Source organism: Rissa tridactyla, chromosome 4 (genome assembly GCF_028500815.1).
Source record: "Rissa tridactyla isolate bRisTri1 chromosome 4, bRisTri1.patW.cur.20221130, whole genome shotgun sequence".
In the NCBI taxonomy this organism is placed as follows: Eukaryota; Metazoa; Chordata; class Aves; order Charadriiformes; family Laridae; genus Rissa; species Rissa tridactyla.
The window spans coordinates 19,301,565-19,321,037 of NC_071469.1; the positions used below are offsets into that span (position 1 = coordinate 19,301,565).

Sequence of the window (19,473 nt, forward strand, 5' to 3'; positions counted from 1 at the left end):
CATAATATTCACTGTTAATTACAAAAACCAGTATCTATAAAATTGAAGTACCCAGTGGATGAAAGTAGGACATTTAACTCGCTGAATTCCTTCTTCCTTCAATCCTTTTACACACAAAAAGAATTGGTGCTTATTCTGTAAAAAACAGCAGTTGGAGAGAGGAGAGAGAGAGCATATTGGTTTGCATGTATGTCTTCTTGTCATGTTTGCATGTATATCTTGTTATCGCGGAGGAGCAACAAATTAGCTAAATTACAAAAGAGAAAAACTGTTTTTCTGCATATAAGCAAAGATTTCTATAATGAACTTGAGTCAGCAGAAGAGCAATGTTTGCTTGCTTGGGGATCGAGTGGGAGAGAAAGAATTTCTGCCTATTACTATGAGTGTGGGGAATTGTACCTTACCTGAACCAGCGGGAAATGTTTGTTATGTTGAGCAGAAATTCACATTTGCACTACTTGTGCCTACACAAAATATTAGATCAAAGGGAAATGTATGAACGAATTGAGTATGATGTATTTGGAAGAAATCTGAAAAAAAATTGGGCTTGTTAGCATCACTCTAAAATAATATCCTTAACTTCTTGAAGGAAGTTGTCATTTCTTCCTTTGTCATTTCACCCTTATTTTTCATTGTTTCTCTCCTTCTGTGTCTTAATTTATTATACTTATATATATATGCTTATACACTTCATTTTGGTGAGGAGAAGTTTGGTGAGCGAACAAAACCAATTCCTTCCTCTTTCTACCTATTTATTTTCTTCTCTAAGAAAAAAGAAAAAAGGAAACAGGAAAAAAGAGAGGAGAGGAGAGGAGAGGAGAGGAGAGGAGAGGAGAGGAGAGGAGAGGAGAGAAGAGAAGAGAAGAGAAGAGAAGAGAAGAGAAGAGAAGAGAAGAGAAGAGAAGAGAAGAGAAGAGAAGAGAAGAGAAGAGAAGAGAAGAGAAGAGAAGAGAAACCCAAAACAAATACATGGAAAATCGTACAGCACATGAACAAGATTCCTACAATATCTGCTCACAGACTGGCATGGTACTAGGTACAAATACAGATATCACAACTGAGAATGCTGCATGTCCTCCTTCTGTGAGAGTAGAATGGTAAAATCTAAGTTGCTTTAGTCTTTATTTTCAAACAACGACTTCTGAATTCTGTCTTTTTAAAGATGAGGTGGAAGGGAGTTCTCCTATTTGAAAAATAATCTAGTTAAAAAAGAATAATCTGATTAAATAAAAAAGATGTGAAGATTTAATTTGCTAGACTTCTCTCTAGAGAACAGCTTCTTTTTAAATAAGCAAACATGTCAATTCACAATTACTGCGGGCAGGTATTTTTGCCAACCAACCATAACATGTATACATTTGTAGAACAACTTCAGGAGGAGTTAAGAGGATTCAACTCAACAAAAACAAACAGGTCACCACACTTAGGCAAGAATAATGAACTGCAAAAACATAAGGCGGTGAAGGACGAGCTAAGTAACAGCATGTCAGGAAAAGATTTGGATGTTAACACAGATCATAGGCTGAACAGGAGTAAACAATGTTACGCTGCTGTAAAAATGGCAAACCCTTACTGCAATTTATAGCTAGTGTTATCATCTACAAAACATTTAGTAATTCTTCAGCTCTCCTTGGAGCTGTTTTTGCCCCAGCTGGGATGCTGTGTCCAATTTTGGATATGTCAAAGAAGGTGTGGTTCTATTGGGAAAAAAACAGAGGAAGACAACAAAAACTATCAGGCTTCATAAAAGTATACTTATAAGGAAAGGCTGAAGGAATTGGGTAAAGTTTAGACTGACATACATCTGAACAGCTGAACTTCAGAGAAAAGAAAATTAAAAGGTAAAATAGTATCAGTTTTCAAATACAGAAAAGATAATTTCAATGAGAGGAACAAGCTGGTTTCAGTGTCTATTGTGTGCAGGACAGAGACACTTTGCTCTCATTAACTGCTCATCTCTTTTGGAAGTGCTGTCTGGAAATGGACACGTTACCCAAATAACACTGAATACAGTCTTTGCACTACTACAATTTTCCTGGTGCATTAAAAATACACTTAAGAAATACAACTTGGGAAAAGCATGGCGGAACTGGAGAAAAGGGAAAAAAAATCTTCCTATGATTGTAGATTGCTCTCCTCCTCTGAAGCAGCTGCTGTCTGAAATTGTTTTCAAAGAACTTTCTCCTCACGTCTGTGCTGAATGAGCCTATAGAAAAACCTGGCACGAGCTTGATTTGAAATGAAATAACTCCCATTTTGGAGTGGACTGTGTGATGAAGATGTAGTTATAAAATAAATAATGATTCAGCTCTAACTTTCAATTTTGTCCTTATTAAGTTGCTCAACCAGGTGTTGAAGCCAATAGAATTTGCTTTTCCTCTGTTGGAAAGCTATTCTGAGTGCAGCGTGACTGAAGAACAGCCACTTATTAGCTGCTCGGCAGTGCTCTCGGCTTTTCTGCTAGAATCCCCCGCAATTGCTCGAACAACAGTTTTGCCAATACTCATCTAGCTCAATCAGTAGCTGTAACGCCGGGGTATGAAATTATGCGGTGGTTGCGATGGTGGTAAGTTGCCTGCTGTTTAACATCTCTGTTTCATGGCCTGGTGTTGGGAGGGATGCAACGCTGATTTTGAGCTTCGGTTTGTATTAAATTCTTTCTCTCTTCAGTCTATCCAATTGAATTCTCTTGTAGTTTCAGTGCAGTATGCATCCTGGCTGAAATTCCTGGGTAATGTTGCATGCTGTTAGAGTTGCCATGTTTCACGGGAGCTATCTTTCCTTCCTAATGAGGGACGTAATCCTTCTGCAGCCCAACTGCATTGTGAGGATTATTTAAAGTTTGTGGTGCCCTGTTAGTACCTTGCATGCTATTGAAGTGCAAATTATTGTTTGTTACAGCCAGTCTGAATGCCATCTGGGATTTCCATGTTATTGTTTCAGCTCCGTTGTACACCACCAAGCTTGAGCTGGTACCATGAACAAAAGATTAGCGTTGCACTCTGTTGTGTGTTTGGTGCTGTGTCCAGCGCCTGTGTAAGGCCACGTACATCCTGAGAAGCTATGCTCAGCACACCAGGACTCCGGGGGTGTTTCTGTAGTTTGAAGCCTGCAACATCCCTTTCCTTTTTCTGCACTTCTACTCTGGTACCGGCTGGATCCACAGAGCAGTGGATCCCTTTGGCCTTCTCCCCTGGTCACCTTTAGTTGCTATTAAGTCAGCTTTGGGAGACTGCGTAAGAAATGATGGTGGAACTGGGCTCTACGTTTTGTAAAATATGCTTTTTCCCATGCAAAGGTTCCAGCAAAGGTAATAGTCAACTTTGGCATTTGGCCTGGTATTGAGGAAGCAGCACGGAGAGCTCAGAAACACACGCTGCCTCCTACCCAGCCAGTGGCTGGGAGCAAGGAGATGAGGTTATAAAAAGTGTGAACAGAAAGATATAGGTGAAATTTCAGGGAATATGGGGCTTACGACAAATCTGTCAGAAACAAAGTTAAATAGAAAACTGTAGGAGAGTATCAAAGCAAAAGAGGGTGGAGAGGAGAAGCAAAAGAAGTAGAAGCATTTAGGCAAGAACAGATAGGGCAATGGAAAAAAGGGGAAGATTTGGGTAGGGGAGATTCTGGGAGGGACAGATGAAGAATTGGGAAGAACAGAGAAGAGACTGGGAATTAGAGTGAAAGAATGATACAGGAGAAACTGACGTCTAAATTTTTATTACAAGATAAATGCAATTTATTGTCATTATAACTTCTTTAATTACCTTTCAATCTTTTCTTTAATGATGCCCATATGTTGCAAATAACAGGGTTTTATGAATTTTCTTCTCTCACCTTTCCATGGCTTACATTCCCACTTTAATTACTACATTGACATCAAATGCCTTGCCTAATGTTTTTGCACCAGTGCTCCCTATTTGTGGTGATCTCGCACTCGGGGAAACAAAACCACCTGTCTCTCCAGGTCGACGGCTACTTGCTGTTCTTGTGGATGTCCACCAGATGGCAAAGCCGCTATTTTTGTAGAATTTCCAGGCCACTTTCGATACTAATTTACCCTAGGCAGAGTGTGGGCTTGTTTAACAACAGATCCTTTACTGCATAGATTAAAAATAAGTAATTAGCTTCTATGTGGATTTCCTGGGAATAATAATAAAACAGGACAATAAAAGATGCAGTTAGAAAATGGTGGTGCTGGCAGGAAGGCACTGTGTTCACTCGTCACTGTGTATCTCTGTATGACGAAAACATGTATCAAGAATCTCTGAGTTAATATTACTAGGTTTTTTGTTGATATAAATTGTATAGAGACAATAATGTTTTCTCATGTCTAATCTCTTTGACATTGTTGTGACTAGACCAGGCCTTAGAATGAAATCCACAGTAAGTAAAACTGTAACTGCCCGTGACTTACCTAAAACTAGTTTCCTAGCTCGTGCGGTTATAAATGTAACAATAGCAATGAGGTGGGTTAACACACTTTTCCCTCCAACTTGCCCCCATGATGTCAAGATTGTAATTATGGAGATATGCACTGACCTTCTTCCCTTACCTCTCTGGGGCTTACTTACTGTTCTAACCATGTTGCTATCATTTAATAATAGAAACTCAGTTGAACATATATACAATATGTAGAAATGGAGATGGAGAGTTTCCTGAAAGAGGCTACACGTGGATAACATTTGTTTCTAACTCTATCAGTACACAAGCTTTGTACAGAGAGGGCACATATCTGACATTGTAAGATGCTGAATGTTCTTAATCACTTAGCTTAATTTTAAATTGCACCGCCCCTTCATACAGTGCACTATCTGTAGTGATGATTTCCTTCTTAAGTGGTTTTGTAGGTTGACCTGAATTCTGCTTCCAGCTGAGGAACCGTATGCGGGGGTAAGAGAGGAACGTTACAGTCTTTCTCTTCAGCTGGCTGGTTGACTTACAGCTGGCACCAACTATATATTCGTTCAATGGCTCCCAATCAATTACATCCTGTAGTACTCATTTTTCCGAGTATCAAGACACAAGTAAAAAGATGAAGCCGTTCTCACTCCAAGTAGATGTCAGGGTAGTGTGGAAAGGAAAAAAAAAAAAAAAGCTGGTGCTATATTTGGAGCGTTCCTAATTGCGCTGTTCTATTTCCAGCTGCCGAAATCTGCGCTAGAATTTTAATTAAGGGCTAAATTCGTGCAGCATACCCTAACAACAGGAAACAGTTATGTTATTTAAATAGGCTTTGAAACGATCAGATTTTATCTCCCAAAGCAGCACTCAGCTGAATATTAAAGCTGCTTTTGTTCTTCTTGGAAAGGGCTGCAATGGCTGGGCAAGCTGAAGGAGGTCGCCGTGCCCGCTTTGGAAAACCCATCAACGGCGGGCAGGCCGGGCGAGGCAAAACGCCGCTTCCTTACACACGTCGGGGGCGAGGAGCGCTTCACGCCGTCCCACGCGAAACCTCCGCCCCCTTCGTCTTCCAGCGGGGCGGATGCTTCCCCTCAGGCCGGCGGGACGCCTCCGGCACCAAGATGGCGGCCTCGAGGCGTCGTACCCGCCCCGGCTCCTCCTCAGCGCCGCGGCGCCCCCTAGCGGCTGCAGCGGCCACAGCGGAGCACAAGTGCGCATGCGCTTATCGACGGAGGGGGGCGAGCGGGAGGTGCGGTGCGCCGTCGATAAGCGCATGCGCAACAACGGACGGGTGCGTTGTGTTCCCTCCGCGCATGCGCACGGCGCCGCTTTGGCAACGGCCGGGAGGGGGCGGGGGAAGAATGCGTTGCTGCAGGCACGCCCGGGCGCTGGGGGCGGGGTCGGGGGTCAGCTGACGGGGCTGACTGACGGTTAGCGGCGGCCGTTGGGATCGGTAACGGTAGCGGCGGCGGCCTGGCGGGGCGGAAGGAAGGGTCTGGGTCCGAGGGAGGCGCCATGGCGACCACCGTCACCACTCAGCGGGGTCCGGTGAGTGCTGCCGGGTGAGGGTTGGTTGAAGGGGCCTCTCCTGTTAATTCTTGCGGCTGCACCGCCTTGGGGTGGTGAGTCCCGGCTTGGACCCTTCTGGGCTCCGGCTTGTGTCCGTCTCCCCCTCGGGCGGTGGGCCTCGGTGGGAGGGTGACTCACCCTTGTCTCCTTCCCTTCCCCGGCTCGCGGCCCGTGGCGGGAGGGAGAGGAAAGACCTCTCTCCTTCCCCAGGCTGCCGCGATACGGGGGGAGGGGGGCGGGCGCAGGAAAAGTCCTGGTTCTTCTCCTGCTTCTCCGCCTTGCGGAGAGGAAGAGGGGAGGGGAAAATCCCTCCTATCTGCGCGTAGGGCTAGAAGAGGCACTTCTGCTCGTTCTTTGTTTTAGGGCCTTCCAAAGGAGCGAAGGGCTTAAACAAAACCAGAGCTAAATCTCGTTCTCTTTAAAGCAGAGTAGAGCTTTATGTTTTCGTGGTTGGGTTAGGGAGATTCAGGTATCTGTCTCTGCAATTGCCACCTGAAAGCTGGGACGTGAAACGTGCTGAAATACGCATTCACTGGTAGTATGTAGGCGTGTGTGTTGCGGGGGTGGTGGGGGGGGGAGAGGGCTGAGCAGTCTTAAAACCGATTTAACAGTCTTCTGGGAGTTAATGTTGCTAGCTTATTGGGAATGTGTTATTGTCTAGTTTTGCCCTGGAATAATCTTGCCCCACACCAGGTTGTTCTACAGTGCGGTGTATAACTCTGCAGTATAACGTCAGCTCTCGATTGATGTGTGGTTCCTGTCTGTTCTTCCTGTCTGGAAAGATCTGGTAGTAATTGACAATACGATGTTGCTCTGGAGGTGAAGTAAGATTTTCTTAAACAATAAATTTAAAATGTTGTATTTTGCTTCCTAGAAGCAGCTGAATTTTTTGAGTGTCTATGCAGCCTTGATGAAAGACCAGAGGAATGAATAAACTCCTAATCTTGAAAACTGCATCACTGTCTGTTGTTATCTCATGACAGTACTATTATGTGATCATCGACTTAATTTCTTAAAATGCCTTATTTGTCTGGTCTTTCAGAATAGATTCCTTTTACAATGGATTGTGATGGTTGTTCTGTTGGAATAAAACTTCTAAGTGGAGAATTAAGATAAAAAGAGTGAAATAAGTTTTTTGTTATATCTTTATGGTATCCTGGAAAGACAAGGACTGCTGTTCTGATTGAATCTGTCACAAATTAGATAGTTGCTATCCCCAAAGGCTTGGCATTTGAAAGTTGATGCCGTGATTGCACCCAGATAGAATTCTGTCAATATGTAACAGGTTGTAATTTAAAAAAGCTCAAAATAATATAAATGCCTGAAAAATAATGAGTTTGTTCAAAAGTAACTTCTAGTCATCCTTTAGTTTATGTTTGGAGAAGGTTGCAGAGATTAAGGGAGTTGATAAAAAACTAAGTGGTTTGGCTAAAGCTGAATAGTAGGCCTGATTGCAGTCCTGGTTTGTGGAGAGATGAAATTATGCAAATATTTCTATCTCTGAAATGGAGTAGGGTTTCTTTTTGAGAGGAATCTTAATTGCCTGTGGTACTAAACACCTTGTTGATATTGAGTGGAATACTTTCAATATCTGCTTGTTTTAGCTTGGTGAAATCCTCTTCCTGGGTTTAGATAAGATTTTAGTGAGAACCTTTTTGGATGTAGCTATACTCTTGCAAATGTTTGAATATCGTAACTGCCTAGTCTCTCTTAAATGTTTTAAAGGAACTACATCTCAATGCTTAGAATGTTATTCTTCCACGTCTTATTTTAGAATTATCCAGGTACTCCTGTATAATTCCTTGGCACTATTTTGTTACTTAAAATTGATTTAAGCCTGACAAATGGAAAGGTGTATGATGATTTATCTTGTACAACTTCGGTTTTCTGTTTTTTGGGATTTTTTTTTATGTGTTCCTAACACTGTTGTGTATACTTTCCTTGTCTTAACCACTTTAGAGATTTGAATGTTCTCAAATGAATGAATAAACTGTGCAATATTAAACTGCCATTCACAGGTGAGGATGCTGATATGGTACATGCCAGCCTTTCTTAATTATCTCTAGAGTGGAAGATAGAATTCTACTTGTTTCTATATATACAACTGCATTACAAATGAATAGCCACTAAACGGTGCTAAAGGATTGGGAAACATTCTCTCTTTAGTGCTGCAGAGAACAGTTCTGTCTGTGTTTCAACAGGCAAGAAAATACTCAAGGTTGTTTCTTGCAGGTAAGAAAATAAAATATACTGCTGTACTGTAGCCAGTCTTGGTCTTATACTTGTGCTTTCTAGTTTGTGACGATGCTTATTTGGCAAGTAATTAAAACTTCCAATTGGTGTTTAGTTTTTCAGATGAAACAGAACTGGAATTCATCCTGTGTGTTACTGGTAAATATTCTGCTAGAATATATAGTTCTCTGACTATTTTCAGGATGTTATGGAATCAGTGTGTTTTCACATTTTGTGATCTTTTTGAGAGCAAAACACGTTTTGAAATGTAAACTATGGCTGAATATATAAGGGCTGCTAAATGATACCTTTTCCAAGTGAGAGGCATTAATGAACAGTTTAATCAGGCTTCAGGTTAAGTCTGAGAGACCAAAACCTTGTATTTGTGATTCCTTAGCTAGCCAGGCGCGCCCAAAATTAATTTCCATGATTATTCACCATGCTCTCAAAATATGTCAGGTCCTCCAAAATTAGATTGAGTACCAAACTAGGACTACTTAAATTTCTACTTCTAATTTCCCTAATAATCACTACTCTGATGATTTGGAAATGTTCTAATGGGCAGGCTTATGTTTATGATTACTTCTCTCTTCCTGTCCTAATACTGTCATTTAACTATGTAAGTCTTGCTGTCTCTGATTTTACTTGAAGTTTTATTTTGAGACTCTTCAAAACTTTGGTATCTTTTTCTGAATGATGGTGACAAAGAAGCAATTAGTGTTTGCATTGTTCAGTATCAACATGTTATGCTGTCACATAAGCAATTTTTAATACAAAATCCTATCACCAGAAGAATTGTGTTGATAATTCTGGATATAATTGAATATTTTAATAGATATTTTCTTTCTTATTAGAACGTCGATATATGTAGTATTAAAATCCTGATCCGTGAAGGTGGAAATTTCATAAAGACACATTGTTGCAATCAGTTTGGATTTCAGAATTTGTTTAAAAAGTTGGGGGAGTAAGATGTCGTTGAGTAGTTATAAGCAAAATGTGAATTAATTCTTAAGTGCTGTGATCTGATCTTTGGAGCATGTTCCTTTATCAGAAAATGTTGAGAGCAGCATTGGTAATGCTTTGAAGTTCTTGCTTTCTAGCAGATGAGAGCAGTGCCTTAAGGCACTAAATGGCTTATTTTCTGTTGCATCCAAAGACATTTTCTTTTAACCAAGACTTGGAGGAAAGAAAGATCTGTATTGGTATGTCTAGTAGTAGTGTAGAAAAAGGAGGAAGCCTGTTCTTGGGATTGATGGCAATTATCCTCGTCCTTAATACTTATCCCAATGTGAATTCATGGATTCACTTATTTTGAGCTGTTTCTATGGCTTTTCCACGTTATTCCTCTGTTACATTGAATAACAATGTACCAAATCACATAGATCAAATATGCTATAAATGCTTCTTGAATTTGAGATGTCTATGGGCACTCATTCTATCTTTTATTTTTAACTCATGTTTGAATACAATAGTTACTGCCACACTTAGCAGGAATCCAAATTACTGTTTTAGCGAAGAAGGGAATCTTTTTATTGTAGTTAGTGGTTCTTATTGATTTCTTCTTTGGTAAAACTAAACTTTTGGGTTTTGTTATTAACAGTTGTGCTTTTGCACTGTGGAATGTATTTTGCACATATTTAAATGTTAATGTCTTGGACAAATTTATATTTGCTGGGAAAATCCAGAGGCAGCAACTTATGGCAAAATGGTTAGTCAAGACTAAATATAGATGCTGTATTTGGGGGAAAGGGAAAATAATATTACAGTGGTGTCTACCGGTAAAGGCTTTATTATACTGTAGTCATATGGAAGCAACAGAAGCGATAAAGTAGATGGGAAATATCTGACAACAAGAAAAAAATCATGAGAATGGGAGAAAAAATGTCTGGTACCTTGCAGTCCATGACACTTTTTTTTTATTTTATTTTGGTGACATTTTAAAAAAACAGCACACAACAAAAAAACCTCCCAAAACAAAAAAGCAAAAATCTGTAAAATTAATGAACTTAATTGCTATTATAGTCTTTCCTTTGTCCATCTCTAAATTCAAATTCTGAAGTAGGGCCTTTGACTACAATTCTACTAGAGTTTTACTGGGAATGTGTCATGCTGTAGCCTGAGTTCTGTAGAATCATTCAGGTTAGAAAGGATGTCAGGAGGCCATGTAGTCCAATCTCTTACTAAATACATGGTCAGTTTTTAATTCAGACAAGGTTGCTCAGGGCTTTGTCCATCAGGATCTTCCAAACCTCTAAGGTGAGAGTTTTTGCAGCCTTCCTGTGCAATTTTTAGTTGTCCCTGCAATTACTTATTTTTTTTCCTCCTTATTTCATGTCAAACCTCCCCTGTTTCAGCTTTACAGTTGAGGTCTCATTTCTTCTTGCCTTGCATCTCGGAAAAGAACCTGTCTCTGTTTTTTTTAAAAACCTCCTCAGCGATAGCGTAAAGCTGCTATGAGATGCATCCTAAGTTTCTTCTATTCTAAACAAATCCTCAGCCTGTCCTCACAAGTCTTGTGCTACAGTCCTTTTCATGGGCTGTCTTGGTGGATCTTTGCTGGGCTCCCTCAAGTTTATAATTTTTCATGTACTGCTGGGCCCTAAACGGGTTGCAGTATTCCAGCTGTGGTCTAATGAGTGCTGAGTTAAGGGGAACAATCGCTTTCCTCAGCCTACTGGCTAGGCTTTTGTCGATCCAGTATAGTATGCTGTTAGGCTTCATTGTTGGGAGAGTGCTCTGTTCATTGATGTTTAGCTTGCTCTGCACCAGGACCCGTATGTTTTTCTCTGTAGAGCTGCAGCCCTGCCAATTTTCTCTAGTCTGTACCAGTGCCAGGGGATTTTTCTCTCCAAAGTACAGGACTTTGCACTTGTTGAATTTCCTGAGATTCCTGACAGTGAATTCTTACAGCTCTCTGGTTGGTTGTCCTGTCCTCAAGTAGGCTAGTCATTCCCCCCCCAAATTTGGTGTCATCCTCAGAACTGATGAGGGTACATTCTGTCTTCTCCTCTGGTCACTGATAAGGAAAAATATTAGATGCATAAGTTAGTCTCAGTGTAGACCTCTGAGAAACTTTTTACTTTTAACCAATCCCTACTGTCATTAACCATGGAACTTCAACATCTGAGCTCAATGACCCAGCCAGTCTTTCATCCATCCAGTGGTCCACCCATTTGGATTGTAATGACCCAGCTTTGATACCTACCACTCCCTCCTTATTCACAGATTCTAATAATTTTATTGTAAAAGGCAGTTGGGCTCATTAGGCTTTGTTTTGGTGGGTGTTTTTTTTGTTGTTTTTTGTTTTTATTTTAACTCTTGGTAAAGGCTGGCTATTCCTAGCCCCTGGTTTTTCCTTTGTGTGTCCAGAAATGGCTTCCAGAAGGGCTTAGTCTATGAATTTCTTGGCAACTGGAGTGAAGCTGACCTGCCTGTTCCTCAGGTCATCCTTCTTACCCTTTTGAAAGCTGGGTATGACATTAGTCTTTCTCAAGTTAAAGGGGACTTCCCCTAATCTCCATGACCTGTTAAACAAGATAGAGAGTAGCCCTGAAAAGAATACCGGCTATCTTTTTCAGGACCTCTGGATGCATCCTGTCTGGTCCCAATTTATTCTTTAGCGTTCAGAACATAGTTCAAAATTCTCTCTCATTCATTCACTTATTCCTTCTTAAAAACAGTAAATCCATTTAAAGGAGAATGTTTAGAACTCTTTTGAGTAGCTAGGTGTTTAAAGCTCTTTAACATGAAACTTCTCTGAAACCTAATATCAGAGTTTCTTGGTAATTGCTACTGTGAAAACTTGAGTAATGATTCCCTGGATGTATCATGTCTCAGTGTATGATAAGTCAAGGCAATTGTGGTTGTCTTTGGCTCTGTGGTCCCTTTCCCTCCCTTATCTAGGTACCAGTACTCACATGATCAGTTAGAGAGGTAAGGGGTCCTGATGGCTTCCCCTCCTCTTCACTTTACCACCAACCCTGTTTAATTTTCTTCTGATCAGCCCCCTGCACTAGTGTACTTTACAAATGCCTTGGCACCATTTAGCGTTGCACAAGAAATGGGGGAGATGAAACAGGAGGATGAGACTGAGACAGCCCAGTCCTAAACTAGCTCGAATACCTGTAGAACATCATGTAGAATCACAGAATTGTTTTGGTTGTAAGAGACTTTTAAGATCATCAAGTCCAACTGTTTTGCATTGCCAAGTTGCCACTAAACCATGTCCCTCAGCGATACATCTACCTGTCTTTTAAATACCTCCAGGGATAGTGACTCAACCACTTCCCTAGGCAGCCTGTTCTAATGCTTGATAATGCTTTCAGTGAGGAATTTTTTTCCCAATATCCAATTGAAACCTCCCCTGGCGCAATTTGATGTCATTTTCTCTTGTCCTATCACTTCTTACTTGGGAGAAGAGACTGATACTCACCTTGCTACAACTTTCTTTCAGGTAGTTACAGAGAGTTATAAGGTCTCCCCTGAGCCTCCTTTTGTCCAGGCTTAACAAGCCTAAGAGGAGCCCTCAGCTGCTCCTCATAAGACTTGTGCTCTAGACCCACCACCAGCTTTGTTGCCCTCCTGTGGACACACTCCAGTACTTCAGTGTCTTTCTTCTAGTGAGGGGCCCAAAACTGAACACAGTATTTGAGGTGGGGCCTCACCAGTGCTGAGTACTGGGAGACAATCACTTCCCTAGTCCTGCTGGCCACACTATTTCTGATACAAGCCAGGATGCTGTTGGGCGCCTGGGCACACTGCTGGCTAACATTCAGGTGGCTGTCAAGCAACACCCTCAGGTCCTTTTCCACCGGGCAGCTTTCCAGCCACTCTTCCCCAAGCCTGTAGCGTTGCATGGGGTTTTTGTGACCCAAGTGCAGGACCCGGCACTTGGCCTTGTTGAACCTCATACCATTGGCCTCGGACCATTAATACAGTCTGTCCAGATCCGTCTGTAGAGCCTTCCTACACTCAAGCAGATCAACACTCCTGCCCGACTTGGTGTCATCTGCAAAGTTACTGAGGGTGCATTTGATCCCCTTGTCCAGGTCGTTGGTAAAGATATTAAACAGAACTGCCCCCATACTGAGCCCTGGAGAACACCACTTGTGAACTCTTTGGCCCCAGCCATCGAGTCAGTTTTTCACCCAGTGAAGAATACGTCTGTCCAGGCCGTGAGCAGCCAGTTTCTCTGGGAGAATGGTGTGGGAAATGGTGTCAAAGGCTTTTTTTTAGTCCAGGTAAACATCCACAGCCTTTCCCTATCAGGTTAGTGAAGCAGGACTGCCTTTCCTAAACCCATGCTGACTGGGCCTGATCACCTGGTTGTCCTGTACGTGCTGTGTGATGGCACTCAAGATGATCTGCGCCATAACCTTCCCTCGCACTGATGTCGTATTGACAGGCTTGTAGTTCCCTGGATCCTCCTCCTTCCTGCCCTTGTTGTAGATAGGCGTTACATTTGCTAACCTCCGGTCAACTGGGACCTCCCTGGTCAGCCAGGCCGGCTGATAGATGATGATGTTCACACCACCTTCAATTTGAAGAAGTTGAGATGCAGTTTTTGTGTGTGCAGTGTTTTGCTTTGAAGATCCTCAAAACTAGCTCTTAGGGGGTTTTAGGAGATAGGAGGGGCAATATTACTCTGTTTCTAGATAATTAATATTTTTGATGTGCAATGCTGTCAAAGTTCATTAGGAATTAATTACAAGGCAGACTCATTTTTATGAACGCCTGCTGAACGTTTGTCTTCCAAAGTGTAGTTCTATCATAGCACTGTCATTGCGGTCTTGCTTGAGAAGTGAGTTCTAGTAAAATTCAAATATTAAATGGAATTAATTTCTTGTTCTACATGTAATGGCAGAGTGGGATCTTTCCATTCTTCCTTAAATGTTGTTGTAGTAGTGGGAAGTGCTTTTGTTGTAAAGTGGGTGTTGAGTTAGTTGTTGTAAAGTGGGTGTAGTGATACAAGCTTGTCACTTATGTTCTCCTTCCTTAAAAAACAAAAACTGTGGTTGAACTCTGGGTATGTCACTCTGTATTTTTGAATCAGGTTTGGAGGTGGCTTGCTTTTAATGCTTTGAGGAAGATGTAAATTAGCCTGTTTTCCTACAGATAAAAAGATTGCACGCTACTGATTTGTCTCCATCAATATGGAATCAACTGATATTTAGCATAAGAACGAATAGTGTATTTTCCTCAATAAGCATCTCTCCTACATATTTTAGTGAGTATATCACCAGGACTTGTGTACCACCTCTCAGTCAGAACTATGCATTTAGGATGGGAGCATGTGCATCTCCTGTTCCCCATCCTTCCTTTTGGGGAGGGGTTTACCACTCTGATCTTCTGAGAATTTAGTTACACTAGTGGTTTTCAGTTTCTGTGTATGTCTGCTTTGCAGTTCCAGGGTAAGACTGTAGCTTTGTGTGAGATAATGGAATGACCTAAAATCTGCTTAGATGCTGTAAGAAAACTTTGGTCTCCCTTACAGATTTTGTATGTCTGTTTTGGACCTCAGTCCAGAGACTAGTTTATATATTTTATTTTGGAGAAGTATTTGGGTGATTTAAATAAAATAGAAGTGAAAGATACTATTAGACTTCTCACTTGTAAATGAATTAAGATTTCCAGTGTCCATGTAATTTCAGGGCTGCAGCCACTACTTCTGACTCTGGTAAATTTTTATGATGTCTATTCTTAGCGATGCTAATAACACCACATTTGAAACTTCCTGGTGGTCAAGGGTTGGAGGGGACCTGCTATGTTGTAAATGCCATTGCCTTGCTAATTCTTGTGCCATTTCAAATCTTTCCTAAATGGATTATGTTTTATTTTAAAACTAGCTCCTTTTTTATAACATTCATTCTAATGAAAAGGCTGTTACAAGACCTTGTCTAATTTGCAGCCTAACTTAAATAAGCTTTCTTTTAATATTAGCGCTATCTTTTAGGTTAGTCTTCTCCATTGCTACCACTATTTCCACCCTACCAACCCTTTTTAAAACTTAAGCTACTAAAGGTCTTAATCATAAAATTTTAAGATGCTTGTAAGCAAAACCGATTGCCTTTTTTTTTTTTTTTCCTCCCTCCCAATAGCCTAGCAGCAGGCATTCAGTACTTCCTCCTTAGCTTTTTGATAACTTTCTTTCTGGCATGTAGCACCTACTGTTGCCAGGATCCTGAGTCTCTAGACAGAAATTGCAGCTCTTGCCAAATCACACTTTGTATGACTATTGCTATCTCCAAGATGCAATCTTGGCATGTAAGTGCTGTCTAATCTTCAAAAGCTATGTCCTAGAGGCCTGTTAATGTCTTGAAATATGTTCTGTAGGCATGCATCTGCCAGATACAAATGAATAATCTTGCCTGGGATAGCAACATAAGAAATTGTACTGTCTTTTGTCTCGATGCGGTGGACAGTTCTGTATTAAATATGTAAGCAACTCTGTAGACAACAGAAATGAGTACAGCTTAATTATAAATTTTCTATGCAACTCTATTTGCCTTTTAAAATGTATTATTATAGCATGCTTGTTATTTTAATGTGACTACCTCTCTAAATGTGTTATTGATAATGTTTGCTTAGCATTTAAAACCTAGAAACAACCTGAGTTGTTGAATTGACAATAATAGAATATAGAATTGACAGGTAATAGGTAGAAACTTTTTTTTCTTTTACCATAAAGCTAACAGAAAATACATGATGACTGCTGATTCATATTGGCACGTGTGGCTGAGTTCCTCTAAGATTTTTCTTTGAATTTTTCGTCATGGTTCTTTCTCCATTATTGTTTTGAGTATGGTGGGATTTTTGTCCCCAGATTGTTCCCATGGTTAGTTGCAGACCAGCCGTGCTTAACATTGGAAAAGCATTAGGGCATCTTTGGATTGTTGCACTCAGAGTTGTGATCAACAGCTCGATATCCAAGTGATAAGCAGTGATGAGTGGTGTTCCTCAGGGGTCGGTACTGGGACTGGTGCTGTTTAACCTTTGTTGGCAACATGGACAGTGGGATTTAGTGCACCCTCAGCAAGTTTGCAGATGACACCAAGCTGTGTGGTGCAGTCAACATGCTGGAAGGAAGGGATGCCATCCAGAGGGACCTGGAAAAGCTCAAGAAGTGGGCCTGTGTGAACCTCATGAAGTTCAACAAGGTCAAATGCAAGGCCCTGCACCTGGGTCAGGGCAATCCCAAGCATAAATACAGGCTGGGTGGAGACTGAATTGAGAGCAGCTCTGAGGAGAAGGACTTGTGGGTGCTGGTGGATGAAAAGCTGGACATGAGCTGGCAATGTGCGCTTGCAGCCCAGAAAGAAAACCACATATTGGGCTGCATCAAAAGAAGTGTGGCCAGCAGGTTGAGGGAAGTGATTCTGCCCCTCTACTCTGCTCTGGTGAGACCCCACCTGGAGTACTGTGTCCAGCTCTGGGGCCCCCAACATAAGAAGGACATGGACCTGTTGGAGTGAATCCAGAGGAGGGCCATGAAGATGATGAGAGGGCTGGAGCACCTCTCCTGTGAAGACAGGCTGAGAGAGTTGCGGGTTGTTCAGCCTTGAAAAGAGAAGGCTCCAGGGAGACCTTATTGCAGCCTTTCAGTATGTAAAAGGGGGCTACAGGAAAGGCGGAAAGGGACTCTTTATGAGGGAGTGTAGTGATAGGACAAGGGCTAATGGCTTTAAACTGAAAAGAGGGTAGATTTAGATTAGATGTTAGGAAGAAATTCTTTACTGTGAGGGTGGTGAGACACTGGAACAGGTTGCCCAGGGAAGTAGTGGATGCCCCATCCCTGGAGGTGTTCGAGGCCAGGCTGGATGGGGCTTTGAGCAACGTTGTCTAGTGGAAGATGTCCCTGCTCGCGGCAGTGGGGTTGAAACTAGATGATCTTTAAGGTCCCTTCCAACTCTAACCGTTCTATGATCTTTGTGATGTTGAAGGATTCTTAGTTGTGTTGAAGGATTTGGTTCATAGGAGACATTGTCTTTATGATCCATCTTGAAGGTGACTGTGAAAGTGACTCAAATGAGAGCAGGGTGCTGTGTCTTGTCATGGGAATGACTGGAAGCAACATGAGTGAAGAAGTGAAAGAGCTGGGTGCCATCAGATGTCATATGTGAATGGAATATATAACTTGGTAGCTCTGACTTTTGCATGGACTACTTAAATGTTTAGTTGCAGAGCAGCCTTGGCTCTGTATACTCTACTATCTTTCAGAGGCTTATGTTGGAAATCAGTGTTTTTGAAAGTAAGTCTACGAGTTGGCAGTTTTGTCATTGAATTAGTTCTTTGTTCATGCTGTCAAGACTAAATTCTGCTGAATGTTTTTGCTAAGCTTTTCTTTGATTTATATTCTTCTGTCTTTTTCATTATGAAAGTGGGAGACTTAAGTTAGAATGTTTTTCTTTTCATTTTTAAGGTATACGTTGGTGAGCTTCCTCAAGATTTTCTTCGCATTACCCCAACGCAGCAGCAACAGCAAATCCAGCTGGATGCCCAGGCAGCTCAGCAGCTACAGTATGGAGGCCCAATGGGTACAGTTGGCAGACTCAGCATTACTGTAGTACAGGTATAAATAGTACCATCTTTGTACAATTAAGTAACTGTAATTATTAATACAGTTAGTATTTTTTGATTGGTGGCCACAAAAAGATTTTGTGTTGGAATTTGAGTTACTAAACTACTTGTATAGATGGAATGAGGAATTTTTAAAGTTTTTGTAGCTTCATGTTTCTGTACATCAGCATTTTTTTCCACTTTCATGCTTCATAGCTCCGTGGCGCATGCTGCAGCAATTTCTTGTAAACCATGCTATTATAGCACATAATCAGATAAACTCATGAGTGTTTTTTTTACAGTGAACAGTTTTCTCTGAAAACTTTTAATAAGAAGGCTTCTGGTGAAGCACTTAATATCAGAAGGCATTAGCAATTTTGAGAATATTGTAGGGAACTGCAGTTGCCTTATATGTTTTCCGTTAAGTGACTGCTCTGTTCCATCCCCATTTCCTGGTGCTGTTTTTCCTGGTGCTTCCAGAGGGTTTTCTTACTAATCACAAGTGTATAGTCCTAGCACTTTATTTTCTGCTTCCTCTTTTCCCTTATTATCCTTTCTTTTATCACTTGGCAGTTCTGTATTCCTGCATTCATTATGCATAAGATTTCAGGTTTTAAAAGTTGTCTGTCTTAACACAATTCTGTTTATCTACATTGGCATACCAGATGTCCTTCATATTAACTTAACACGCCCCATCTTTTACAAGTGCTGTTTTCAAGTCATTCTCTAAAAACATACAAAGAGATATTTAGCACCAAGCCTGGAGCAGTACGCATACGGTTACAGCTTCCATGATGAGGCCCTTATTGGGGAGTAAACCTATATAGGGTCTCTCAGGAAAAGAGGCAGTGATCATTCCTTTCTGTTTCTTTCATTGGTTAGCTTGCTCCTTCACAGCCAGTATCCTTACTTTGAAAACTGGGGGTAATGCTGTTTCAAAATTTATTACTTCTAAGGTCTAAACACTTGAACTCATTCATTGCATTCAGTTGCAGCCCTCTTTCTAGTTGTGAGGAGTTTACTAATCTGTGTTCAGAAAGTATAAGATTGGAAGCTTCTTCTGCAACTTTGAACAGCAGAAAATTGTTACCACTTTTAGAGCATAGTGGTAGAAGCTTTAGTATAATTTTTTCCAGAGCTAAGAGTACATACATAAATCTTGAGTGATTCTGTTTATACCATGACAGAGATTTCAATGTTGTTATTTACCGTACTCTAGACTTACACCAAATGACAAAACTCCTTCTCTTAAGGACAAAAGATAATGTTTCAGTTGAAGTAGAAACTATGCAAGCTTTTGATTTATTTATTTTGCTACATGGAATACTAAAACAAAAAAATATAAGTACCTGTCACTCTTTAACACAATAGATTCATGTTTCAAATTCACTCTGTAGTAAGATGTTAGGAACTGTGATTACTGTTGCATGGACTCAGGTGTTACACCAGAATAATCCCAACATTTCAAGTGAAGTTACTCTAATTTTATCACGGTGGAAAAGCAGAAAGAATTTGGTCTGGAAACTCAGTGTTTCAAGCCAAAGGAAGATAAAATGTTTTGTGCCTTTCATGGTACTTTTATACTGATAGATTTATTTTATTTTTTTTTTTCCTCAAGGCTAAATAGTGTATGCGGAGGCAGTAAGAGCTTTTAAAATTCTGAGTGGAACCCATTTTAGGTCTTTCTACTACATAATTTTATGGCAATAGGTG

General features: G+C 41.0%; 1 protein-coding gene across 6 annotated transcripts in view; it reads left to right on the top strand.

Annotated features, from left to right (window-relative positions):
• The first annotated feature begins 5,813 nt into the window (after nucleotides 1–5,813).
• Nucleotides 5,814–19,473, top strand: part of TOLLIP (toll interacting protein) — a 30,324-nt gene continuing 16,664 nt past the window's right edge. For 4 of the 6 annotated variants that reach the window (XR_008466422.1, XR_008466423.1, XM_054201492.1 and 1 more), the window contains exons 1-2: nucleotides 5,814–5,952; nucleotides 17,624–17,773. Coding sequence is in view for 4 of the 6 variants with exons in the window: in XM_054201492.1 (XP_054057467.1) it covers nucleotides 5,920–5,952; nucleotides 17,624–17,773 (183 nt within the window). In the remaining 2 variants the exon portion in view is untranslated. Of the gene's footprint in view, nucleotides 5,953–8,019; nucleotides 8,206–17,623; nucleotides 17,774–19,473 lie in introns of those variants that run through there. The other 2 variants (XM_054201494.1, XM_054201495.1) reach the window with 2 other exon arrangements.